General features: G+C 40.0%; 1 protein-coding gene across 1 annotated transcript in view; it reads right to left on the reverse strand.

Moving 5' to 3' along the window:
* cntnap2a (contactin associated protein 2a) overlaps window positions 1-23,954 on the reverse strand; it is a 321,999-nt gene that overhangs the window by 20,135 nt on the left and 277,910 nt on the right. The window contains exons 19-23 of the mRNA XM_053342332.1: window positions 18,802-18,972; window positions 13,329-13,547; window positions 8,492-8,728; window positions 4,468-4,701; window positions 3,217-3,350 (exon numbers count right to left, since the gene is read on the reverse strand). Coding sequence (XP_053198307.1) covers window positions 3,217-3,350; window positions 4,468-4,701; window positions 8,492-8,728; window positions 13,329-13,547; window positions 18,802-18,972 — 995 coding nt within the window. The remainder of the gene's footprint in view (window positions 1-3,216; window positions 3,351-4,467; window positions 4,702-8,491; window positions 8,729-13,328; window positions 13,548-18,801; window positions 18,973-23,954) is intronic.

Here is a 23,954-nt window from a genome sequence, read left to right on the forward strand (position 1 = left end):
CTGTATAATCCATCTCAATCATCACTTATTACCCACTAGAGGTGTGTGGCAGTGTATTTTCTTATTGCATTATTATTTTGCTTTTGGGCAGTAGCAGTGTCATTGGTGAGTCCCAATATCACCAAATATAGTGTGCAGGGCCAGGGTGTGAAGTGGAGATTCGTAGGGTAGCGACCATGTTACTTCACTTCTCTATCTCTCTCCTCTGCCTTCTGTCTGTGTCATGGATGGTCATATAAAGAACTGCAGGTCTGTGTGTCTGTTAGACTGAGGGTGGGGCACTAGCAGAGAAATCACAGCGGGCAGGATGAAGCATGATTAGGTTTGCACAATTTGCTTTTTCTTCCTGAATCTCTCTGATGAATAAAAAACTCACAGAACGTGATAGAAAATGCTAAAAATTTAATGTAACCCCTAACTGAAGGAACGTGGCATCCATGACATCCACATGCGTTAAGCAAATAGATTAACAAATACTAATGCTGCCTTCTCACTCCTTCATCTTGCTCATTCCCCCTTTCCTGCTCTTGTTGCTGCCATCTTTCAAAGCAAAATATGTTCTGTTTCTTGCAACGCATTAGTGTGAGGTGTGCGCTGCCGTCATGGTTGCTTCCCCTAATGTAAATAAACTATTACTAAAAGCCCTTGAGGGTATGTGAGAATTTAGAAGGTGGGAGGCATGGAAAGATAGATGAATTAGATTGAATAGTGTTGATTTGGTTGCGCCGCATTAGCCTTTGTAGTGCCTAGCCCCGACAAGATCTCACTAGTGCATGCATGTCTGTTGGTATGCATGTCTACATCTGTTTACACGTCGATATTAAGGGCATGTTTGTACCTTGGCTTGAGAAGAGCCCCGAGGCGGTAAGCCAACATGAAAAAGTTTTACTCATCAAAGTTATCTTCGTTAGCACACCTTCTGGCTCTACTTTTTATGCCCTATCTATAAACTTCATCTCTTTTTCTCTCTACAATCAACCCCCACACTCACCTTACAGATCTCTTTTTTTTCTCCCTTAAATCTCAATTAGCACAACACTAGCCCACTAGTGTTCCTCTTAATTCTGTCTTCATTTTTACTTTAATGTTTAAGTGCTGAACCTGCTGAATCATTCAGGGATAACAAAAAAAAGAAAATTGACAAGGTGGTAACTTAGATTACAACCTGAGCGCACAGGGAGTAGCAAACTGGGGACTATCACTTGAGATAGGTAATATTTCAGTCACACACGGAACATCAATATTGCCAATCTCGACACAGCTAAACCGTGATCAGCCAGTAGCAGACGCAGTGTGTGCTCTTATGTCTGTGTGTGCGTGATGAGCAAAGAATCTTACAGTTGCTCCAATTCCTTTTGCTGACAGTAAAAAGCGATGTGTTATGTTGAAGTGCTCCCAGCGGAGTGATCAGCAGTTGCAGGGTGTGATTTGCTCAGGAAATCAGAGAGATTTCCATTGGATATTTCAGTTTAATTTTCCCGTTGTCAGTATTTTTCACTGTAGTGTGTGAATGTAGGTGATGAGATTCCAGTATTGATGGCTTCATTGCGGAGGGCTTCAGACTAATGAAAGAAAGAAGATGCAATGATTACAGGTTTGCAAGAATATTGTGATTCATTTTGGTCCACATTTTATTTCACCTTAATGAAAGCAAAAGTATTATATGTACTTCATTCCTGTGCAGAGCTCGTTCTTAAAGCAATTTGACAAGCAGTTTTTTTTAATAATATATCTAGAGATTCAAGACAGGTCTGCTGTTTGCTGAAATCCTGCACTGTTTATACCAGTCACAAGTATATGTATGTGTATATCTGTATATTTAACTTTTTCATCTAACATTCTTTTTTTTCTATTTCTGTCTGCATGTCCACAAGTTGTAAATGTATTCATTTAAACATGCTGTAAGTGATGTACAGTATTTCCATCCTGCATATTCATAATGAATTTACACTTAATTTGTTTAAGTTTTAGAATGACTGGTTGCAGCATCATATTTCTACATCTTTTTTTCCATTTATGTTTCCAATTAGATGCTGCTAAAGTCAAATCAAATTAAATTCATGGCCCAGTTTTGAGCAAACCTTTTTCTCTACAGTTTTTCTTTAAAAATTTAAGCGACGCACGCCAGATTTCAATTGTTGCTTCATATTATTCCATGTATTTGTTTAATGGGAGGGATTTAATGCATGAGTACACTGTGAAAAAGATGAGAGCACAGATAAGATGAAACTTCATAGATGCCTGCTGGGAAATTAGGTTCTGTCAGCAAAGGAATTATGATTCATAAAGGATAAACTGTGCATGATGTGAGCAAACAGCTGATATATTGGTAACTCCAAGTTCAGACAGAATTACTGACATGAAGCTCCTCACACAGCTCCTCAAAGTCATTTTGCTGGAGGTGAGTCAACGGCTCTGGTTAATGCTATTCCCATGCAAATACAATTTTATTCCAATGAGGATACAACAAGTAACTGATTTTACAGGCAGTTGCTATCCACTTTTAGTCCTCCTTAAACTGCCGCCTGCAGCCAAATATGAGCATTTTAGCCCAGAACAAAGTCGGTAATAGTTTAGCTGAATTCTCACTCCATCCTTGACAGTTACTGGCTGAGGCTTGGCTGTATTGATCTACGCTAAGCTGTTTAGCTGCACAAAATTCAAGAGCACACAGATAAACCCACACACACAAAAACATAGACACGCACAAGCACAAACGTCTCTTGCTCTCTCGCCCTCACTCACACAGTCTCCACACACACACACACACACACACACACAGACACACACACAGACACAAAAATACATGCAGTCGCAATCACACAACAGCGTGCGTTTGCCATATACAAACACACAGATCAATGCATTCTCTCTGTTGCTATACTTAGGCTGTCTACTGGAAGTGGATTAACAGTGGCAGAGGACAAGACGTTTCATCACAGCAGAAGACAGAACAGGACACTGCTCTCCCCTCTGACTTATTGCAGACCGTTGAGAGCTGGCTGGGCTTGTGTGATTGTGTGCTTGTGACTGAGTATGTGCGTGTAAGTGTTTTGCGTGTGCATGAAGCTGCATGGCAATCCTCTCACTCCTTGGTTGCTTGTAAGCAGCATCTTGAAATTTAATCTCAAGTCTTTCAGGGTCTGAGCATCAACTAAAAGCTTAAAAAATGGTATTGTGAGTGTTTGGATAGATTTGTATGTGTGCGGTCTGTACCTGAATGGTGATGCTTCTGTCGACACGGGACATATTGATGCTATGTGGCTGTCCGTTGGCCAGGTTACGCTGGTCCACATCTATGGCAAATGGCTCCTTCAGACCTCCCAGGTTATACCGCACCTGCAGTGAACCTGAAGACACACAGGCTAGATGTTTGAGAAGTGGCCTTGTTGTTTGAAACCCCACATTTCTGCCTAAATAACACGTCTCCCTAAAATGATCTAAGCATGAGCTGTCATCAACAGATAAGTATCAAAATACATGAGACACATTTTAAGCTATGGCTGAAAAAATATGATTGCTGACAGGTCTATAGTGCACATGACTGCATGACAACCAAACCTTTAATAAAAAAAGTGTTCATCATAGCAATGTTTCTTCTTAACCAAATGGATTCTGACTGAACTGCCAACATTTAATTAAAAAACTTTTTTTTTAAGTGATGGTGCAAGCTGAGTGATGGATAACATTGGAACTCTTGAAAGATTCAGGGAACAGGGACAGGTCATTGGAATATACTAAGGATTATAGATATTTACTGTCTCTAGGTCCTTAGTAAGCAGTTTTTAGGCAGTGTAAGCTCTCTGTAGTTTTACTTTAGTGATTGTGCACATTGACTGCAGGAACACTAGATGGCACTGTCAAAATGTTATTACTTCTATTTCGTCAAAGCACTAAGCTGCGTGACAGCCGCTCAGTGGGAAGCCACTGACTGTGAAGGATTTTTAGAGATTATAGAACTTTTCTCAACTGTGCTGCAAGGGCCTTTAAGGGACCAGTGTGCAAGATTAAGGGCGCTCTATCGGCAGAAACAGAATATAATATTCATAAGTATGTTTTCATTAGTGTATAATTTCCTGAAACTAGGAATTGTTGTGTTTTTGTCACTTTAGAATGAGTCCCTTTATATCTACACAGGGAGCAGGTCCTCTTCCTCATAGCATGCCATGTTGCACCACCATGTTTCTACATTAGCCTGGAACAGCAAACAAAATATTGAGGGTCTTTCAGACTTTTCATGAATTTAATGGTCACTGTAGGATTTGCTACACTCTTGGAAGGGAGGGGTGAGGGCGAGGGGTATTCAGTTGGTTGAAATCGGCAACCTCACAGCTAGATGCCACTAAATCCTACACTCCGTCCTTTAAAGATCTTTAAAAACACTAACAAGCATTAGTTCAAGCAGACTCCTCACTGAGATATTTGTGCAATGATAAACAAAAATCATTGCATGTATGGGGTTCTTACCGTTGTGTCTTAACACCACCGCCATGTAGTCCTGCGTCCTGGAGCTGACATACATCAGGATAGCTGGAGCATTTGATGTGCTGAAACTAAAGGCCACTTCCTCTCGTGTTAAATTTACATCCTGTGGTGTCAACTGGTGCATTAGCATCTTTGCGTCCTTGCTGGCTCCTGCAGTTGCTTCGGCCATTAAGTTGTACTTGATCAATGTTCCCACCTCAAAGAAACCACCAACATCTAAGAAAGAAAATAAAAAGAATAAGATAAGCGAAATAAGCACACACAGATATGGTTGTGTTCAGGAGGTGTAGCAAAGTGAGTGTTAAATTGCTGTGCTTCAGCATCTGAAACAAAATAATGCATTGTTTACCAGTACATCAACAGACTTAATGGCATATTCCAGCCATTGCAGGAGGCTTATTGATTCTCCTAATCAAGTGTAGAGAAGGAGAGACCTTATTTTTCTATACTTCTGTTATGCTCTTTTTTGTATTTATCTGTGTGTATGTGTGCGCATGCATAATGTCTCTGTGTCAGTTACAAAGGAGATAAAGGGCACAATGTGCATGAAATTAAAGAGAATGGTTACAGGGAAAGCAGAAAGCCTAAGGTTGTGTGTGTAAATAACATGGAATATGCCTTGCCATGTTTGTCTTCCCTTGGTGGCAGCAGTGAAAACGTATAGCTACATCTCCTATGAGTCCAGAATACAAAGTCAACACATTCATGCATGTTATTTTAAAGCTTCACCCATCATCTCCCACTGGACACAGTACAATAAATACTTCAAGCTACATTACTTAAATTTAATAGAAAGCTTATTACAAGAAAATGGGCAAGTTCTCTGATTTGTATTGGTGTATGGGTAAAACCTTGCTTCCATTCAGCTATGCTACAATTCCATCCTCTATTCTGCTATGCACTGATATAGTTTCAAGCTTAGGGAGTCTTGAGAGACCCATTTTACCAATTGTTCTGTGTTAATCAGACAGTGAGCTTGTGAAGTTTTTAAATAGCCAATTCCTCTCTGTCTGCCAAGATTGATGCTGCTGGGTATTAGCTGAATCAGATTTAAATAAGACAAAGTGCAGTATTTCAATCAGAGCATTATGCTTGACTAAATTCATAGTTACAAAACAATACATGAAAAAACATGAAATAACATGCCTCAATATTGCTGATCTAGTATTGACACAGGGCAACATAGTAAAAAAGTCTACAGCTTTCCCAACGGCTGAATTCACATTTGTTTAACCTTGTACTTTTAATCAAACATATGTAAAGCAGATGATAAAGCATGGCGTATGTTGTTCAAATTTCATGCTTGAAGGCTCTGGAAAGTTAGTTTTTGTTAATAGTCTCTTCTATGGTTTTAGTAACTAGTTGCTAGTTTCAAACTAGCCTTCTTAAATTGCACCATTATAACTTAAAAAAAAGTTTTATCCAACACTTGAGTAATGTGTAAATCAATTGCATGTAGTGTCATCAAATCAAAAGCATCAACTATTTAAATAAACATCACTATAGCATTAAAAATGCTCTTCCAAACATTTAGGGGACATGTGGCAAATATTGTGTTTTATTTGTGAAAGGTCATTTAAAATCTTATCATTTTACAACATTATCAAACAGGTAGATGTGATCAAATTCCATATGACTGTTTACCTTTCAAACAGATCATATTAGCAAGTTACTTTTGACTGTTGATTCAGTTAATGCTGCTTCACAAGAGGTCCACCTGAAAGTTAGTGGGTGTAATTATCTAATAATAACTTGTTTCTCATTAAGTCAGTGATGCCTACTTAAATCTCTACTTCATAAACACTTACAGTATGATTAGGCTAAGTTTAAACTTTAACTAAGAGCTGGTGCAACCAGCCCTAATCTTGAAATCTGTTTAGTTTAAATTTAACTTAAAGCTAAACCTTCTTGCATTTCCCATCTTATCTTTATGCATACGGACTGTGGATTATGTGGGGTCTATGTGTAACCTGTCTCAGCCTTCTTTTCCCTGCTGAGAAAAAGAAAAGAGACTCTGACTGGCTGCCCAGAGCCTCAGTACTAACACACACACATTGTCTGAAAGCATGAGAGGGAATGAGAAAAGTCCGCTCTAGGGCAGGGACTCTTTATGTGTGTGTGTGTGTTTTATGTTGGTGTGTGGGGAGAAACTTTGTAAAGGAAATGTGTGCATGCAAACCTCTATAGGTATCTATGTATGTGTGTGTTTATGTTTGTGCATGTGTGTCCATGTATATGTATGTACATGTGCACCCTCAAGGGCAGAAAAGCAGGAGAATTAGAGTGTATAATAATAATACTGCAGGGTCCCCTGAGCAGTGTGTAAATATGGATACAATGGAAATGCACTTTGCAATTATGGCTGGCTTCATGCATTTTTCACTTGCTGGGAGTACAGGGGGAGAGGGGGAGATTAAAGTGAGAGAAGGGGAGAGATTCAGTAAAGAAAACAGGAGAGGGGCAACTGGGAGAGGAATAAAAAAGGAGAGGGTGGTAGAAGAAAGAAGGGGAACAGAGGCGAGGAAGAAAAGAACATTTATAGAGGAAAGAGTGAAAAAAAACAGAGGAATAGAAAAGGCAGGACAGCGAGAGATAATTGGAAAACAACGGAGACAAGGACTGGGAGCAGAGTTGAGTGAAAAGGAAGAAAGGAGGAGATAGAGGAGAAAGAGGAGAGTCATGTCATGCACAAAAACAGACAGACACAAGGGTGTGCTCTCTCCCTTTCTTCATCTTTGTCTCTTTCTGAGACACGCACGCACACAAGCATGCACACGCACACGCACACGCACACACACACACACACACTAATCTCTATTCTCTAAATCCTGAAATGCCTGATTGGTTATCACAGAATTCAGAGGAGGTCTTTTCATGTCTTACACTAGCATATCACCACACACTGTCACCCTCTTTCCTGCCACACACACATACACACATACACGCATGCTGCTTTTCTGTCATATTGTCAACCCCCTGCCAAGAGCACAGGGAAAAAACACTATTCGGCTTTAGGAAACAAATTAATTCACGTGTCGGGGATCAACTCTCAGACTGGGAGCTAGCATAAAGCCTCTGACAGCAATGCCACTCTTCTCCCTAGAGCATTTTATGAAAACTTGTTTTGGGAAAGTCGAACTTTAACGCTGTATCCAATTAATCCCTGTGAAACAAACATGATGTTTTAGTTCATGCTACAGTGCAAACGTGGTTCTACACCGTGACATTTTTCTCTGAACTTCAAAAATGGTAAAGCTGCACCCTCCGCTTAGTGAAGTGACTTGCATTTTTTTTTTGTTTTTTGTTACTTTGATCACTCGGCTCTGGATCTGCACAATTTTAATATTCAGTGAGTGCACTCTAAAGTCAGGGAGAATTTGCTCTCAATCAATGCCCTTTATCATAAGCCCAAACACTTTCAATACCGACAGCTCCAAACTGAATAGGAAGTGAGTACAATCAAAGAGCGCAGTAAAAATCACAGTGGGTCGCCAGGCTATGAAACATAACTACTCCAGCAGTAATCCTGGCACTATTTGACTTTGGCATTGTGAACTAAAGCAGGACTGTTTCAATGATAAGGCGCTTTCACAAAGATGCCGGTAAAAGTCATTAGAAAAGTATTAGCTGAGAGATAATGGCTCAGTGTGCCATCCTAAGATCCGGAGCAGAAAGGTAGTTTGTTAGATTCGAAGAAGGGAATAAAAAGAAAGAAAGCTATTAAAATATTCAGTCAGCTGCTGCTACCAAAAGAGACCCTGAGGAATTACAAAAATCTGCAGTGCTAGCAAAACGCAAAAAGGTTGGATTTCAAAACAACACTTTAAGGCCCACTGGGGTGATTGATTTGTCTCGCAGTTGGAAGTTTGGAAGGTAGAGAACAGTGTGACTGATCAAATATCCTTTGAATCAGGCTGTCAGCTTTTAGTGGCATTTATAATCCCATGATCTACCAATCTAATTAGAGACTGATATCATATTTTTTGTATTGTAATATACCTCTTACCTCTGGTGCAGAATGGACCATCATAGGCGGTGTTGGTGCAGTCACATGAGTACCCGTTGTACCTCTCCACACACTTTCCTCCATTGCGACAGTACATCCCGTAACTGGTACAGTGGCCTTGGCAACCAGGCTTGACCCCAGGTGTGACCTTGGCTCTCTCTTCTAAGTCCAGGGTGATGCCGTTCATCCGCAGGGCTCGCATGCAGCCGAGGAACCCCCTTTGGCCGCCTGCAGTACCTGAGGAGCGAGGGAGAGGAAGGAAGGTGGCATCGATATATAGCGAGAATATTTAGCATTGGGGAGTAAGTGAGATAGGAAAGAAAACAAATAGGGAAACAGAAGGGAGGACAAATGGAAGTCAGGGTCACAAAAGTAGTTTTGAATGCAAGAGGCTCTGTTTTAATCTCTTTTTAGGAACGTTAATATCCTAACGCCTGGAGGAAGCCACTGATGTCACGTTAATTGTTCTGACTGTGATGCCGTTCTTGAAACCACCTTCAACTCATTTGATTTCTCCACTAATTAGGACAGCCTAATGAACATTATGTCTTAATGAACATCTCAAAAGCATATACACATGGAGGAGAATGCATGCATCCACATAAACTACACGGCAAACATGCCACACACAGCCTGCTTGATTAGAACAAGTCAATATAAGCGTTACTGCTCAGCCTTGGGGTGTCGATAGCCATTCCTTCAAAGTGTTTCTATTGTCATTCTGTCCTTGCACCATTACAGTCTAACTACCCATTAACTTGGACAGAGTAGGGGTGTTAAATAGATTAATGTGTACCCAAATGACTACAGCAATAAACACACTCATAAACATACACCCACAGGTATAGATTCAAAGGTACACGAGTAGAAACACAAACCACAGCTACACTTCACAGATACAGTAAACACACAAAAACATACACATACACATGCACCCTATCATTAGCCGAGAGCCCAGGGACATTTTAGTTATTAAAATCTCTCAGTTGCATCCTTTGGATTACAGAGAAGTGTCCATTCAAGAAGAAATGTTAAGGAGACTTTAACACTCACACACATCCAGAAATACATACAGTGTCCTCCACAAAGCGGTCTCTCTCTCTCTCTCTCTCTCCTCTCTCTCTGTCTCTCTCTCTCTCTCTCTCTCTCTCTCTCTCTCTCTCTCTCTCTCAGAGATAACACTCCTATAATAAAATAACTAATACATGTAATTTGATTTTATCCAGCCAATACATTATTCACATATCAGGATGCAGATGGGCTTTCACTTGCTTTCCCCACTTTCCAATCCCACAATGGATTTGACTTTTAGTACACCTGTTAATTAATCTATTTTGTACCACTGATTGGCTGGAGGTTTCGGCCACCTGTTTACTCAGGTCTAAATCAAACTCTGATTAAATGGACAGCAGGCTCTGAGGCCTGTGGAGACCATGATGGACACGTACACAGGTGCACACAGGTGCACACAGGTGCACACAGGTGCCGGCAGATTCTTTTTTAATCACAAATTGTGGATAACAGAGCCTGACTGATACTGACTGCAATCAATATTGGCTTACAACATACATATTGTTATTGGTGAATATGGTGATGTATATGCAAAAAGAAAATGCTTTTATAATATCTTGAAGGATGCATATATATTTAAGATACTGTCTTCTTTCATAATTAAGTTGATTTTTCAGTCATTAAATATTATTTGTTGCAATCAAATTTTAAGGATCATGACCCAAAATCTTTATGTTGTGCATTTGGTGGTTTTATAAATGTAAATATCAGTATGAGTCTCAGTCAGGCTCAAGCTTATACACAAACACACACACAAAGACATACAACAGCATATGATTGCATAGAAAAACAAGCACACATGTTTAAGCATTTTAATTATGTGTGGCTCTAGAGTATGTCTCCCTGTAATGATGTGCTAATGAGCAAACATGTTATATTCATTAGGATACAAATACACACACACACACACAACATGCATCAACTCCTATTCCTAAGTAAAAGAGAAGACCAGTCTACAGTTAAATGCCAAGCTTTAAAACTGACATGTGGATACATCGATAATCTCCATCACTGAGTAATGATGTGTCCATTTCACCAGCCCAGTGCTTTATATCTTTTGGTTTACAGCAATGTTATCTCTCTTAAAGGAACATAATGGGCTTACTTCTGATGGATCCTTGCATGAAAAATGTACTTGTGCATTGGAATAAGTCTGAGTCTGCGTAATTCCTCACATCTATGTGTGAAAGTGTGGTATGAATCAAAAAAAGTAGTGGTAGAGGAGCATGAGGAGCAACCTTTCAGAGTATTAATCCTGGCTACTGTTTAATCACCACTAGGTTGCACATGAATAAGATGTAACAAAATACACTCTATTTGAACTGTAGTTGAGATCTCAGTGTGCATTGGCATGGACTGGGAAAACCAAAGTTGTGTCTCTGAATCAATGTTACAGAGACATTTCATTGTACACATTAAATGTTACCTACTGTCTTGGCAGGTGAGTGAGGCTGGTTTCCCTGTGACAGGTGTCGCACACATGCAGTGAGTAGCAACAAGCAAGATGTCGATCCATTTAGATAGAGGCCAGAAAAAGAAAAAAAAGGAAGTAGAAAAAGAAAGACAAAACATCCAACCATAAGAGAATTGAGTAAGAACATGCAAAATCATAAAAGAAAAGAAGTATGATGGTGAGCAGTAATTGAGAAGGAGATCAAAAGAACAGATGGCAACATTAAATGAATAAAATGTGGCACAATTTATATGCATGTATGAAGTGAATTGGAGAGCTAAAAGTTAACAGTGTGAAGTAAATGACAGCAGGCTGATGGTATAACATTTACTCTCAAGGCCATTATAGCAAATGAGCCACTGTGCAGTAAACACTAAAGCAATCAAACACTTGATGAGGAGCATATTGATTGAGAAAGAGAGAAGGAGATGATACAGAGACGGATATGAGAGTGGTGTGTTTATGTGAAATGATGGCTAGTCTGTTTTTCTTTTTTCCTTTCCCATCAAATATCACAAACAAACATGGTTGCAGCAGAATTCAAAGTTGTATTTGATTTAGGTTTCAGGCTTGCGTTACTTTTTTTCTAGCTTACTCACTGCCTTTAAACAGTCACATCAATATTAATCAGAGACAACGTGTGAAGTGGCAAAAGGCATTTCACAGCTGATTGCAGACAAAATCTTGATGCCAGTTAAGCTGCAGTGCTTTTCTAAATCTTTCCAAATCTCTGGATCAAACACAAAAAAGATCTCTATCTTTTTTGGGGTGTCAGAAGCCACATCTAAACCACTTCCCTTTAGTGGCTAGGTCACTTCCTGTGTGCCACACTGTAACTTCCTAAAGCCATCCTCAAATGAGGATTAACCAGGGATTAGAGATAAGATATGAGAAGTATGAGAAAATCCTGTCCCCTCTGTGGCTGTTGTTATATACAAGTCTTCCCCTGCTTTCTCTCTATCTGACACAGAGCAGACCTGAGCCTCTTCCTGTTTTCCTTCCACAGAAATGTAAGTTAGAATATGGGCATGCAAATGAGGTGGCTGAGGCCCTATCTAGCAGCCAATACCTACGTGGTTTCATAGTCACCAGTCGTAAAATGACAGAACCTTTCTCACCCTTTTCTATTTCATTAAATGAAAGTACAAATACACTGAGAGGCAAATTGGGACATGATAAGGTGAGGATGTTTCAGCAATGTGTGAATCAGGAAAAGTGATGAGACAATGAAATTATATTATAAACGGGGATCGGGGATGGGGTGGGTTAAAGCTATCACATCGAGATGCCTGATTGGAATTTGGAACAATCTCCTTTGGGCAGAACTTTTTCCATGAGATAGTAGGAGCTCTGTGATCCGCCTCAGCACTTTTCCTTCCATCCGCAAATCCCTAAAACTATTTTAGCCCGGGAGTTTGGTTTATAGACTATTGAGAGATCAGCACAAAAGGTAGTATGAGACAGAAAAGTGAAAGCGTAGGGAGAAAAAAGGCCAGATCCTCTGCCATTTGTACTCCTGATGAGCTTGACAGACATTGTGAGGCGAAGTAGATTGCACCGAAAGGACCACAGCAGATCTCTTTAACAAAATGTAAGCATAATTAGCATGATAATAAGGGCTAACAGAGGGCGGGGGAAGTCAGTGGGTTGATATCCTTTCTGTGCAATAATAGCTTTTTAATCTGAAGAAAAATAAATGCTGAGTCAAAGTATTCAAGTGTCACATAAATGACCCCACTAAGTGAATTTAGTAAGTTTTGTCACACACACTCACAGCCAGTGCGGGGGCTCAGCAAAGTACTAATTTAACTTCATTAAAACTCTGATCACTTACTGAGGACATACGTGCATCCACATGTGTGCACATCATTAAATGTGAAACTCCTGTGTGAGTGTGTGCGTGATGGATTAACATTGAGTTAATTAGCAGTGGCTGTGGCTAAGCTGGACCGAAGCCTCTTAAGAGAGAACACAGAATGATTTCTACTAAAGGCTGGCACATCTTTAACTTGTGAAACAATCAGACGTCCTCACAGTGGATGTCTGTATCTGAGGGTGGCATTACTGGGAATACAGAAAGTACAGAGAAAGATTTTTTAATTAACAGTTCAATCCAATAACGTGGATGATGTGTACTTAGACATTTGCTTTCCACAAATAAGAGCTCACATATGGCGTCTTTTCCTCTGAGTGTCTTTTCTGCACAAAGTGGATTTAAACAGTACAACTGCAATCAAATGTATGTATGTGAGTCATTCTTACACATATGGGTTGATTGATTGAATTGTGTGGAAGTGTGTGTGTGTATCTTACCCACGTAGAGCTGGCTGAAGAGCTCTAGCCGTGTGTGGCCCTGTGCAGGGGCAAGCTGAGATGCCCGATAGGTCTGATCCAACTGAAGGACGGCCTCTTTAACGTTTCTCTCAGCCATCACACGGTGCCACTGGTCATCATTGAGAGGTGTGGTTGAATGCACTGTTAGCTCCACAGGTCCGTTTCCAACGTCGAAGGAGAAGGAGACAACTGTAGGAGCTGCAGGGTGGGTGTGAGGGAGAGAAAGTAAATGTTAATCAAAGTGATTTCTAAAACCACATGAAATGAACATCACAACTTTCTAAAAGGCATAACCCCCTGTTTTGTCATAGTCCACTCTACAGGTAAATATGCATTCAATTTCTAATCTAATGGCTCATTTATTTTGAGTCCATTCATTTGGCTTGTATAGATTTCAGCTTTGCAATACACGGCTGCTCACAGCTCTTGACAGGACTAATCTCAGTCGGGCAGTCGATACACGCCAGGAACTGTTGGTTTTGCACGATATAATATTATATTGCGGCAGCTGTAGCACTCTGGCTGTATCTATGTGTTTTTTTGGTGTTCTTGAAATAGAGTTTTGTTGGAAAGAAGAGTGAGGGGGGAGACACAGAAAGAGTGAGAGATACATGACAGAGAGAGTGTGTAAATGAGCAGGAAAGAGAAGGAAAGGCAGGCAAAAAAAATGAAACCATGCCAGACGGCCTTGTTTTTCTGCATGATTCATTTGTGTGTGTGTCTATGTGTGTGCATGCATTCATCTGCGGTATAGAGTTATTAGCATGCAGAAATGCTAGTAAAGTTTCTTCGCAGTCCAGTTGCCTAATATTGCAACACACCAACAGGGGGCACTGTTATATCTTTTTTGACCATGTTTCATTGATATTTCTCTCTCTCTCTCTCTCTCTCTCTCTCTCGCGCTCTCTCTCTCTCTCTCTCTCTCTGTGTGTGTGTGTGTGTGTGTGTGTGTGTGTGTGTGTGTGTGTGTGCATTTGAGTCTACCACCTGTCCATTCCAGATGTTTTTGCTACTGCAAAGGCAAGGTCACTGTCTGATGCCTTTTAACCTCTCTTTAGGGAACAATGATCAATCTATATGTGTAGGCATGTCATAAAAGAAAAGGAGTTGGAAGGGAAACAAACAGAAGGTATGCATGTGTTGTGTGTCTTCTTATCTCTTGCTGTACCTCACCTTGATACTGTTAGATACATTATCTCCACAAGGCTAGAAATGTTACAATTTAAATGAGTAAAAAACAAATACAAACTGAATCTCCTCTGTCTTACAAGACACTGCTGATCTGCATTCATAGTTTTAATCACAGTTGTACGTCAATGTTTCTGATTACACATTGTGTTTTACGAGAGATACTCAATGAATGCTTGTCACTGCAAAATGTCAATGGAATGCCTTGAACTATAAAGGAAATTAAGCAACGATGAGGAACCAATGAGGAGATTATTTTGCTGCTGGGAAGATGATCTACACTTGTCAAATTAAAAAAACAATTTGACTCTTTTCTTAATATTTGACCCCAGTGTGAGACTGCTGAATAAAAGTTGTATATTCTAGGTGGTTACTGGCACCAGTGTGCTGCAGTCATAGAAATGATAAATAACCACTTCATAGTGCTATATGTTGCTGGTTCATTATAGCTTCATTACACTCAGATATTACAGTGGGTACTTTTATGTAGTAGTCAATGGGGAAATTAACTTTCTTTTTTCCACTTTGGCCTGATCAATATGTCTGATCTTTTTCTCCTTTTCATATGGCTTTTATCTAATTATCTTTTTTCCATTTCCATTCTTTCACCTCTTGCATATCTTCTACAGTACACCCAGTGCTTCATTTTCTTACTAACCTCTCTCATGTTTGAATTATTTGTTTGCTTGTTTTTTTTTTATTTCTTTCCTGCTTTTATTCACCCCACCACCCTCTGAGTCCATTCACCCTTTCCAGTGCATTCTTTCCTCTATACTTTCATTTCTTTCTTCATTTATTGCTTGCTTGCATTCACTTACCCATTCCGTATCAATCACCTAGTCACTGTGCCCTCCCTCCTATCATTCCTTCCTCCTTCACTTCTTTGATTCTTTTCTTGTGGACGTTATCATTAGATGCAAAGACAACAGAAATCATGTGGACATGCTGAGTGCATTAACCTATAAGATAAATCTAAAAAAGTGCTTAAACATTCAACTACCCACAATACATCACACAGACAAACACAGACACACAGTATAAGCCCTCTGACAGGCTTTAGTACACAGAATTAATGATGTCTGTATGCACAGTGCAGGTCTGCAAGCCAGGGAGGAGCGACATCATTTATTCTAAATGCTGAAAGAAAGCCAAACATATATCAGAGTACTGCACTAGCAACACTGTTATAGCAATACTGCTATAGCAGCACTGACTGGTGTGCGTTTGATTATTTCTGTGTTGTTTTAGCAGCACTGTAAAGCAAGACGGATGTTCTACAACTTTCTTTTTTATACTCTGTCCACAGGCAGGAATGAAAACTAAAGCGCCCTCAGAGCGCAGAAGTCGCCTCATCTATTTGCATAGCTGTGATGGATGTCATAAGTGTAAATGTGTGCATGAATGTAATTTTGTATGTGTGCATATACTTGCAGAGTTGTCCCTGAGAAATCCCAAAAGAGCTTTTTTTTAGTTTTTGTTATTTGTTTTTCTATTAATCTTTTAATATGGTGCCTGAAAGAGCCAGGCTCTAAATTATGCGTCAGCACAGCACAAAAAAACAATGATAAATAGTGAGACAGATTGTGTATGTCTTCGTGATAGGGATCACTGCATGTGTGGGTGTACACGTGTGTTTGTTTGTTTGTCTAAAGTGAAGCTCTATTTGGTTGTTTTTCATCTATTTTCGGATGGCTGGCAGTGTATTATCTCTTCGATCCCTTTTCTGTTATACTTGCTAATGCTTTGTTGTTTGTTTCATTCACTTTGTTAGCCTTTTGCTCCGTGCTTTTCAGTCCTTGGACAGCTGGAACACAGTACTGTTTCAGATGGAAAGTCTATGTAAGTGCAGCCAAACACTTGAGTGCCACAGCACACCTGCTGCTGTTGAGGATAAAACATGACTTAAATCATAATAATAAAGCAAAGCATCTCTGGAACAGAACAGCTCGTCAAACACAACTTTTTTATGCTTATCAGCAAAACCTTCTGAGTATGTGCAAATATAAAGATAAAGATTCACTTTTGACCATTTTTAAAGAAGAGTCTATATAAAAGTCCTCAATCTGGCTGGTTGCTTTTTTCTTTAGTAGATAAGCAGATATTGCTACAACAACTCAACAACAAGTAAGATACCGGACAATTTGAAAAAGCTGGAGCTGCATATACTACTGCTAAACTTCACATGTAAACTTTGTCAGCTCTTCACACATCAAGGTCAGTTTTATAAGCTAAGGTCTCTAGACGGGAGAGTTAAGTTCTCAGCGGGATCCCTGACTGAAAATGTTTTTAACCTTTGGGCAAGACTGTCACTGACAATGCAGCCTCTTAGGGACTCAAAACATGGCACATACATACTTTTCACAGAGCAACAGAGCAGTATTTCTGTATTTAAAGACCTTTCTATCTGTCCTCAATCCTGTTACCAGCCAAGTTCACGCAAATCTTCAGTGCTGCCTTTCAAAAGTATCTCCTATTCTATTAAGATTCAAAGAGGAAAAGCGTCCACCCGATGACTTTGAGCCTGCTGAGGTCACAGTAATGTGTGTTTTATACAAGGCTATGTGTGTGTATCTATGAGTGTGTGTATATGCTTTGAGCTCTTGCAATAGCACAGTTACTGTATGCTATTCTGGCCTAATGCTAGTTATTTCATGCCCTGACTGGATTGCAGCAGATATAGTTTTTGCACTAGCGAGAGGGCAGAGATTATGTGTGTGCTTATGTGTGAGTGAGTGTGTAAGTGTGTGTGTGTGCACGCGAGTTGTGTTGTGATTGTGTGTCTAACCGTGTGCTGTGGGGCAAAATGCAAGATGATAGCCTGGCAGAGGAGAGAGGAAATCGATGTGGGGGCATTTTGAAAGCCTCAGGAGACACACACACACACAGACACTCCCTATCTCCTCTGCCCTGCTGTGCAGCCGTGACAGTATAGATACTTGCTATATCTTTGTGTGTTTCTGTGTGCACGTTTAGAAGACAAACACCAACCCCTTTCAGCAAACTTCTCACTGTATGTGCATGTCTAGTATAGTATCAGCACATGGTTGTTTTAAGTGTCTGTACATGTATATGTATGACTGTTTATTTTTACCTTTGTGCAAAACTACAGTTTAGTTGAAAAAAGAAAAGAAAAATCTTTTGGAGCTTTTAGGCTGCATACAAGATAATTGAATGTTATTCAATGTAATGCTTTAGAAAACATTTTGGCTCAGAAATTATGCATCCAATTTGTCTATTCACTGGTTGGCATTCTGATACAAAGTGGCAGCAGGATATGGACAGAAAGCCCCTTTGACACCAAATGTTCAAATGCCTTTGAATCCCAAAGAAATGTAATTACCATCTATCGACAACGATGCTGAGCCAGGAATGCTCTTCACAATGCAGCTCAGTGATTACACTGAGGAACACAATTTTAACATTCTTGATCAGAGTGGTTTCACTGCAGCCACTGGGATATTGACATGAGCCACTGGAACATGATCACAGAAACATGCTGCATGCATTGCATGTCACTCATGAGTCCAGGGAAGGATTTAAAGTACAAATAAATGGGGTGGTGCAAAGCTGTCCCGTTGTTTAGTATTACAATTGTTTCTTTCTTTGCTCCTCCAGAGCTATCTTTTTCATTTCCTTCTTTTTATAAATCTAAAAGCCTTCAAAGTATGTTACTGTATTGGTTGCGTCTGTGTTTTTGTGCTCTTCATCTTGGCACAAGGCTGCATGAGGAAACACAAGTGGTTGTCTGCGTGCTAAGGATCACAATCTTTTGGAAAATAGGAGATAAAAGTTAAGCTGCACATGGTCACCAGGTGTAAAGATTTCAACAAATAAACAATTTACCCATTATACTGACATAGAGACAGATACTCTGTGTGGATGTCTGTCTCTAGGATCTTGTGTTTTGTCATCCCTGAAAATTGGTGATTTGGTTAAACAGAGGTTCATAATGGACATAATTATTGCACACACCAATTACCTTAAATAAATGATTGCTGTCTCTTGCAATCACACAAAGTAGTGCACAATAATCAGGAAGGCAAATGACTGTTGCTCGTGTGTGAGTCTATATGTGTGTGTGTGTGTGTGTGTGTGTGTGTGTGTGTGTGTGTGTGTGTGTGTTGACAGATTGCACCCAGTGCTATCAGACTGACTGCTGGATCAAACCTCACACTAGGCTCGATAAAGAGTCAGAGTGAGAGAGAGAAAAGGAGAGACAAACATAGAGAGAAATGACTCTCGTCCACACCCAGATGTATCTTACATTTGAGCTCCAAGCGGATGAAGTCAGTGTTGCCTAGGTTTTCCAGAAAGACACCGTAGGGCGCGCTGGTCTTGAAATAGAAGGAGATGTCAGCGCTGGTCTCACCCTGGAAGGTGGAAAAGTGCAGGTAGGATGACGGAGTGGTGAATGACGCAGCATTCCAGTAGTTAACTGTGAAAAAACACATAAAACAGATTCACAACTCCAGATAAATCAACATCCCTACTGTGCCCTCTATTAGCACGGTGGCAAACATTATAACCCATTCTGATCTGATAAGAAATACATTTATTGCCTTAGGGTGTCATTTCAAATGTCTATGCATCTATTCTCATGTCATTGCAATGAGCTATCAATCATTGATAAAACATTGTTATCTAATGCCTCATGGTTAATGTGGCTCATTTAATATCTCCTCAGTAAAATGATTTCCATGCATAGTAGCTTGTAATTTCCTGCAACCTCAATAATATTCAATAGAAAGATGATCATATCAAAATAGCAGAGAGAGCTAATTTCTTTTCTTCCACATGTGGACCTGAGAAGGGGACAAGGGTACAGGCTAAATCGTCGCGGGATTTTTGATAACAACTTTTCTAATGACTTTTGAATGAAGCGAAACCAGCGGCGGCTAATGAAGACAAAGTAGCAGCACGCTAAACAGCTGCTGATGAATTATCAGACTGTGGTTGATGGAGTGAATTCTCTGCTGTCTCCTCAGCCCTCGACATGTCTCTGTCTCGCTCCTATCACTCAGCAAAGAGTAGGGTAGACAAAAGAGTGGGAGGAGGAGCAGTTAAAGACAGAAGCCGTGCATAGCCGTGAGGCACGGGTGAGAGGGTAGAATATTGAGGAAGTGATGGAAAAGAGGAGAGCAAAGTCATGCAGAAGACAGATGACAGGATGGGAGGAGGAGGTAGGGAGGTTTGTGGAGGCCAGGAGGAGGAGGAGATTGAAAGTTCATTTGGTATCAGCTGTGTGAGATGTCTTTGATGCATCAGTGGATTGGCCAGAGACCATCCACCATAACCCTGGATAGAAAGAGAAACTGCATATCTGTACACAATGATCAATTAATCTTTTAGTCAACAAGACTGTCAGAAAACAGTGAAAAATACCCATCACAATCTCTACGAACAGGAGGTAATGTCTCAAGTGGTTTGTTTTGTCTAACACTAACAGTCAAAAACCCAATGGTATTTAATTTCTAATAATATAAAACAAAGAAATTCTAATTGTTTCTGAGATGCTGGATCCAGAGGATGTTTGGCTTTTCTTCTAGATAAATTACCTAAATGATTAATTGATTATTAAAATGTTATTAAAACTAAATTTGTTGTTGAGTGACTAGTCAATGAATTATTTGGAACTTTAGAGCTTGAGTGTGTCCATGTGTGAGCTTATCTCCGTTTGTGTGTGCAAACGCACTCACATGTGCCATTAAGTATATTTGTGTGCATACCCCTGTGAGTGTAGGTATGCACCACTGTCCGTGCATCTCTGTGTGTTTGTGTGTGTCTCCTGGTTCTGTGCGATAAGCATTCCCCAATGACAGAGTTGAGCTCCTCCTCTCTCCTCACATCCTGTCACCAGGGGCAAGGGCAGATAGCGGCCAAGCGCGCACACACACACATACACACACACACACGACCACCTACTGATGCTGTCTTTGTGATTAGTGTGTTTGAAGTTGGAATACTGTTCATTTCTCTGCAGGAGGCACAGCCAATTACTGACCGGGGTTAATTCAGGACTAAACAGGAGGATGCCTGCAGAGGCCACAGAAACAAATAATTATGTGTTTACTTTCATGTTCCATCATAGAAAGAAGGAAAACCAGTGCACATAGTTGGTATCACTCAGATGTGCAATCACTGACTGAGGAAGTGTTGTGATGATTGCAGCATGTGTAAAAGTTACAATAACAACAGGATTTTTATTAGAAACCAAAAAACAACAGAGGGGGCAGAGCTGAAAAGCAAATACACACTGCTCCACAAAGAATTGACTTAGTTCTTGAAATCCTGAGTGGTTTTGTACACTGCATAAATAATAATATCTTCCCTAACATTGCAAATATGTGATGTATAACATATAACAAATATATAAATTACATAAAAAAGCCAAAATGCACTGTGATATGTATATTTGTATGCACTGAATGAGACCTTTAAAAGCTTCGAGCAAAAGAGAAAAAAAAAAATACTGACAAAGACATAGATGCAAGAAGGACACAAGGATATAGAAATACAGCCGAGAGGCGAGTCATGCTTCAGAGAGAGAGAGAGAGAGAGAGAGAGAGAGAGAGAGCGAGCGAGCGACAACAAGAGGAAAAAAGAGACGTGGGAGGTTAGGGAGAGAGGCCTCAAAAGAGATCCATGGTGGGAGAAGCAAAGGAGAACAAAAAATTTGGGGTCGACAGAAACTGAGTGCTGGACGGAAAACAATGTTACAGGAATAAACATGGAAGCCAAATCATAAACCTCTGATTGCCCGTGTGCCAGATCCACAGATGCAACTGGTTGGATTGGGTCTGTGGTACTTTTATCAGTGTTGTTTTTTATTATGGTAAATGTAAATGGACTGTACTTATATAGCGCCTTTCTAGTCTGTGCGACCACTCAAAGCGCTTTACATGACAAGTCATTCACCCTTTCACACACATTCATACACTGATGGCAGGGGCTACCACGCAGGGTGCCAACCTGCTCATCAGAGGGAATCTAACCATTCATACACATTCATACACCGTTGGCACAGCAACGGGAGCAATTAGGGTTAAGTGTCTTGCCCAAGGACACATCGACATGTGGACTGGAGGAGCCGGGAATCGAACCACCAATCTTCCAATTGAAGGACGACCGCTCTACCTCCTGAGCCACAGCCGCCCCGATTATCATATCGAAATGTTTATCATTCTAATGTCTAATGTCCAAATGTCTTTTTCCAAGCTGAGACACTGCAAATGTTAGACTGTTAACTCTATGCCCTGTAGCTGTAGATTTTTTAAGATAGGAAAAATTAGGTTTATTCCACAAATGTATTAATCAAGCTCTATAAAGCCTGCTGATGTGAACAGGCACCTGCCACATCATATGAGGAGTCCAGCCTTAGTAGAAATACAGTTCATTCAAGTCTTGCAATAATCTCCTGTGTGCTATTGAGAAAGATCTTTCGTCAAGATGCCTTTTTAGGGAGCATATCAACGGATAGCATTGTGAGTTTTCAAGACAGGCCACTTTCAAATGGAAATTGAAGTGGCTTTCTTGACAATTTTTCTTTGTCTAATTGGTTCTCAAGGTGATGCCAATGCAGAACTTCCAATCCTGTTGTCATGTCTTATCCTGGATGTCCTTGGTCTCATTTGTGTGGTGGACAATACAACTCATCTAGGAGTATCACAGATCTACTTTGAGTTTGTCTGTGGCCTCTGTTACTAAGATACTTATTGTTAGCAGCAATAATGGTCGAGTGATACGGAAAAATGTATTGATTCGTTTTCTTTTGCCTTTCAAATGTGAGATCATATGTTTTATATTCTCAAGAATCTTCTGCTGCTTGGTGATGGCCTCTAATCCCTCTTATTCAATTGTACTTTGCATTAGGCCACTATCTGAAACACAGAGCTTCTACATGTTTAGTCACAATGAACACTAAGAGACTGAATGCAGCATACAAAGAATTGTGAAGAAGGACCACCAATGCCTGAATGTAAACACTGCTATGGAGTTTCCAAGAAAGAAAGGATTTCACAGCATCCAGTACTACTGCTCAGTTCTGTGAATGGAAGATTTTATGTGTTATTATTCTCCATTAATCCAAGTTTAAAGTGAAATCAAAGCTGCAAAAAAACATATTTTTAGCCATGCCAAAAGCTCTTTATGACTCTTTGTATGGTAATGTCATTTATACTTTTATATATATTATAAGTCTTGGGTGAATAACAGTTAGATTTGGTACAGACATTTATGGTCCCCAGCAGATGAATCCTACTGACCTTGGTGATACCCTGACTTTCCTGCTCATGCCACCAGCAGGTTGACATTTAGTCTTTCAGTGAAATAGCTTCACAACTACGAGATGAATTGCCATCGAAATGGGTTGCAAACATTCATGCCCCCCCCTCAGGATAGATTTGAATGACTTTGGTGATCCCTTCATTTTTTCATCTATTGCCATCATCATGTTAAAATATCAGTTTGTCAAATTATTTAACACCTGTAAAATGAATGACATTCTCAGTTGAACATCAGACTCAGTTGAACTTTTTTGTCTCGTGCTAATTAGCAAATGGTAACACATTGACAGACTAAACTAAGACAAGGAACATTCTATATATTACTGAACATCAGCGTGGTAGCATATTTACTGTGAACATGTTGTTATACTGATGAAGCTCAAAGCATTACTGTGCTTATAGACCCTGTCAACACTGCAATTTTAGTCTCTCTGAGATGAAAACTGACAATCGTGAGATAGACATGGAAAATCTTTGGTCATCAATCTCAGAGCTATGGCGACCAAAGACAGCAAAAGTGTGAGTAATTTAAGACCAAATTCTTATAATGTGACTGTTGCTACGAGTCATGTCTACAAGTCAGAATATGAGATGAAATGATGCAGAATACTGCTGGTGTCACATCAAGTGCTGTCTCTTGATAAATGTTTAGTGGGGAACAAAGTTGTTCTCCTTAATATGTCCATGGCACACGAAACCGAAATTAAAGAGGTGAAACAAGTGTGTGTGGCTTTGCTGCATCCTTTTTTGTTTAAATCATTGAATTGTGATTTATTATGCATTCAGCGAAATGTCTGTCATGCCTCAAACTGATATTGTGCAGTCTGACAAAGGTTTTGACCAAGATTTGATTAGGTTTCTTGCACAACGTGACATTCAATAAACTTATACAATTGCTGTTGTTGCAGTCTAAAGGCACCTCAAATACAGCCTTAAAGAGATTAACTGGCAGTCAACAGCACCGCTACAAAAGCTCTATATAATTCAGAGTAATTCCTGTATGTGATCAGTGCTCAGATAGTAAATGATCAGCGGCAGATGATGGACTGTTTATGAAAGATCAGCTGTGGCTTCTGCTTTGCTTTTTACAACTTGCATTTGGAAGTTGAACAACACTGTCATTCCAATCATGGTC

This window comes from Scomber japonicus, chromosome 21, assembly GCF_027409825.1.
Source record: "Scomber japonicus isolate fScoJap1 chromosome 21, fScoJap1.pri, whole genome shotgun sequence".
NCBI classification, from domain to species: domain Eukaryota; kingdom Metazoa; phylum Chordata; class Actinopteri; order Scombriformes; family Scombridae; genus Scomber; species Scomber japonicus.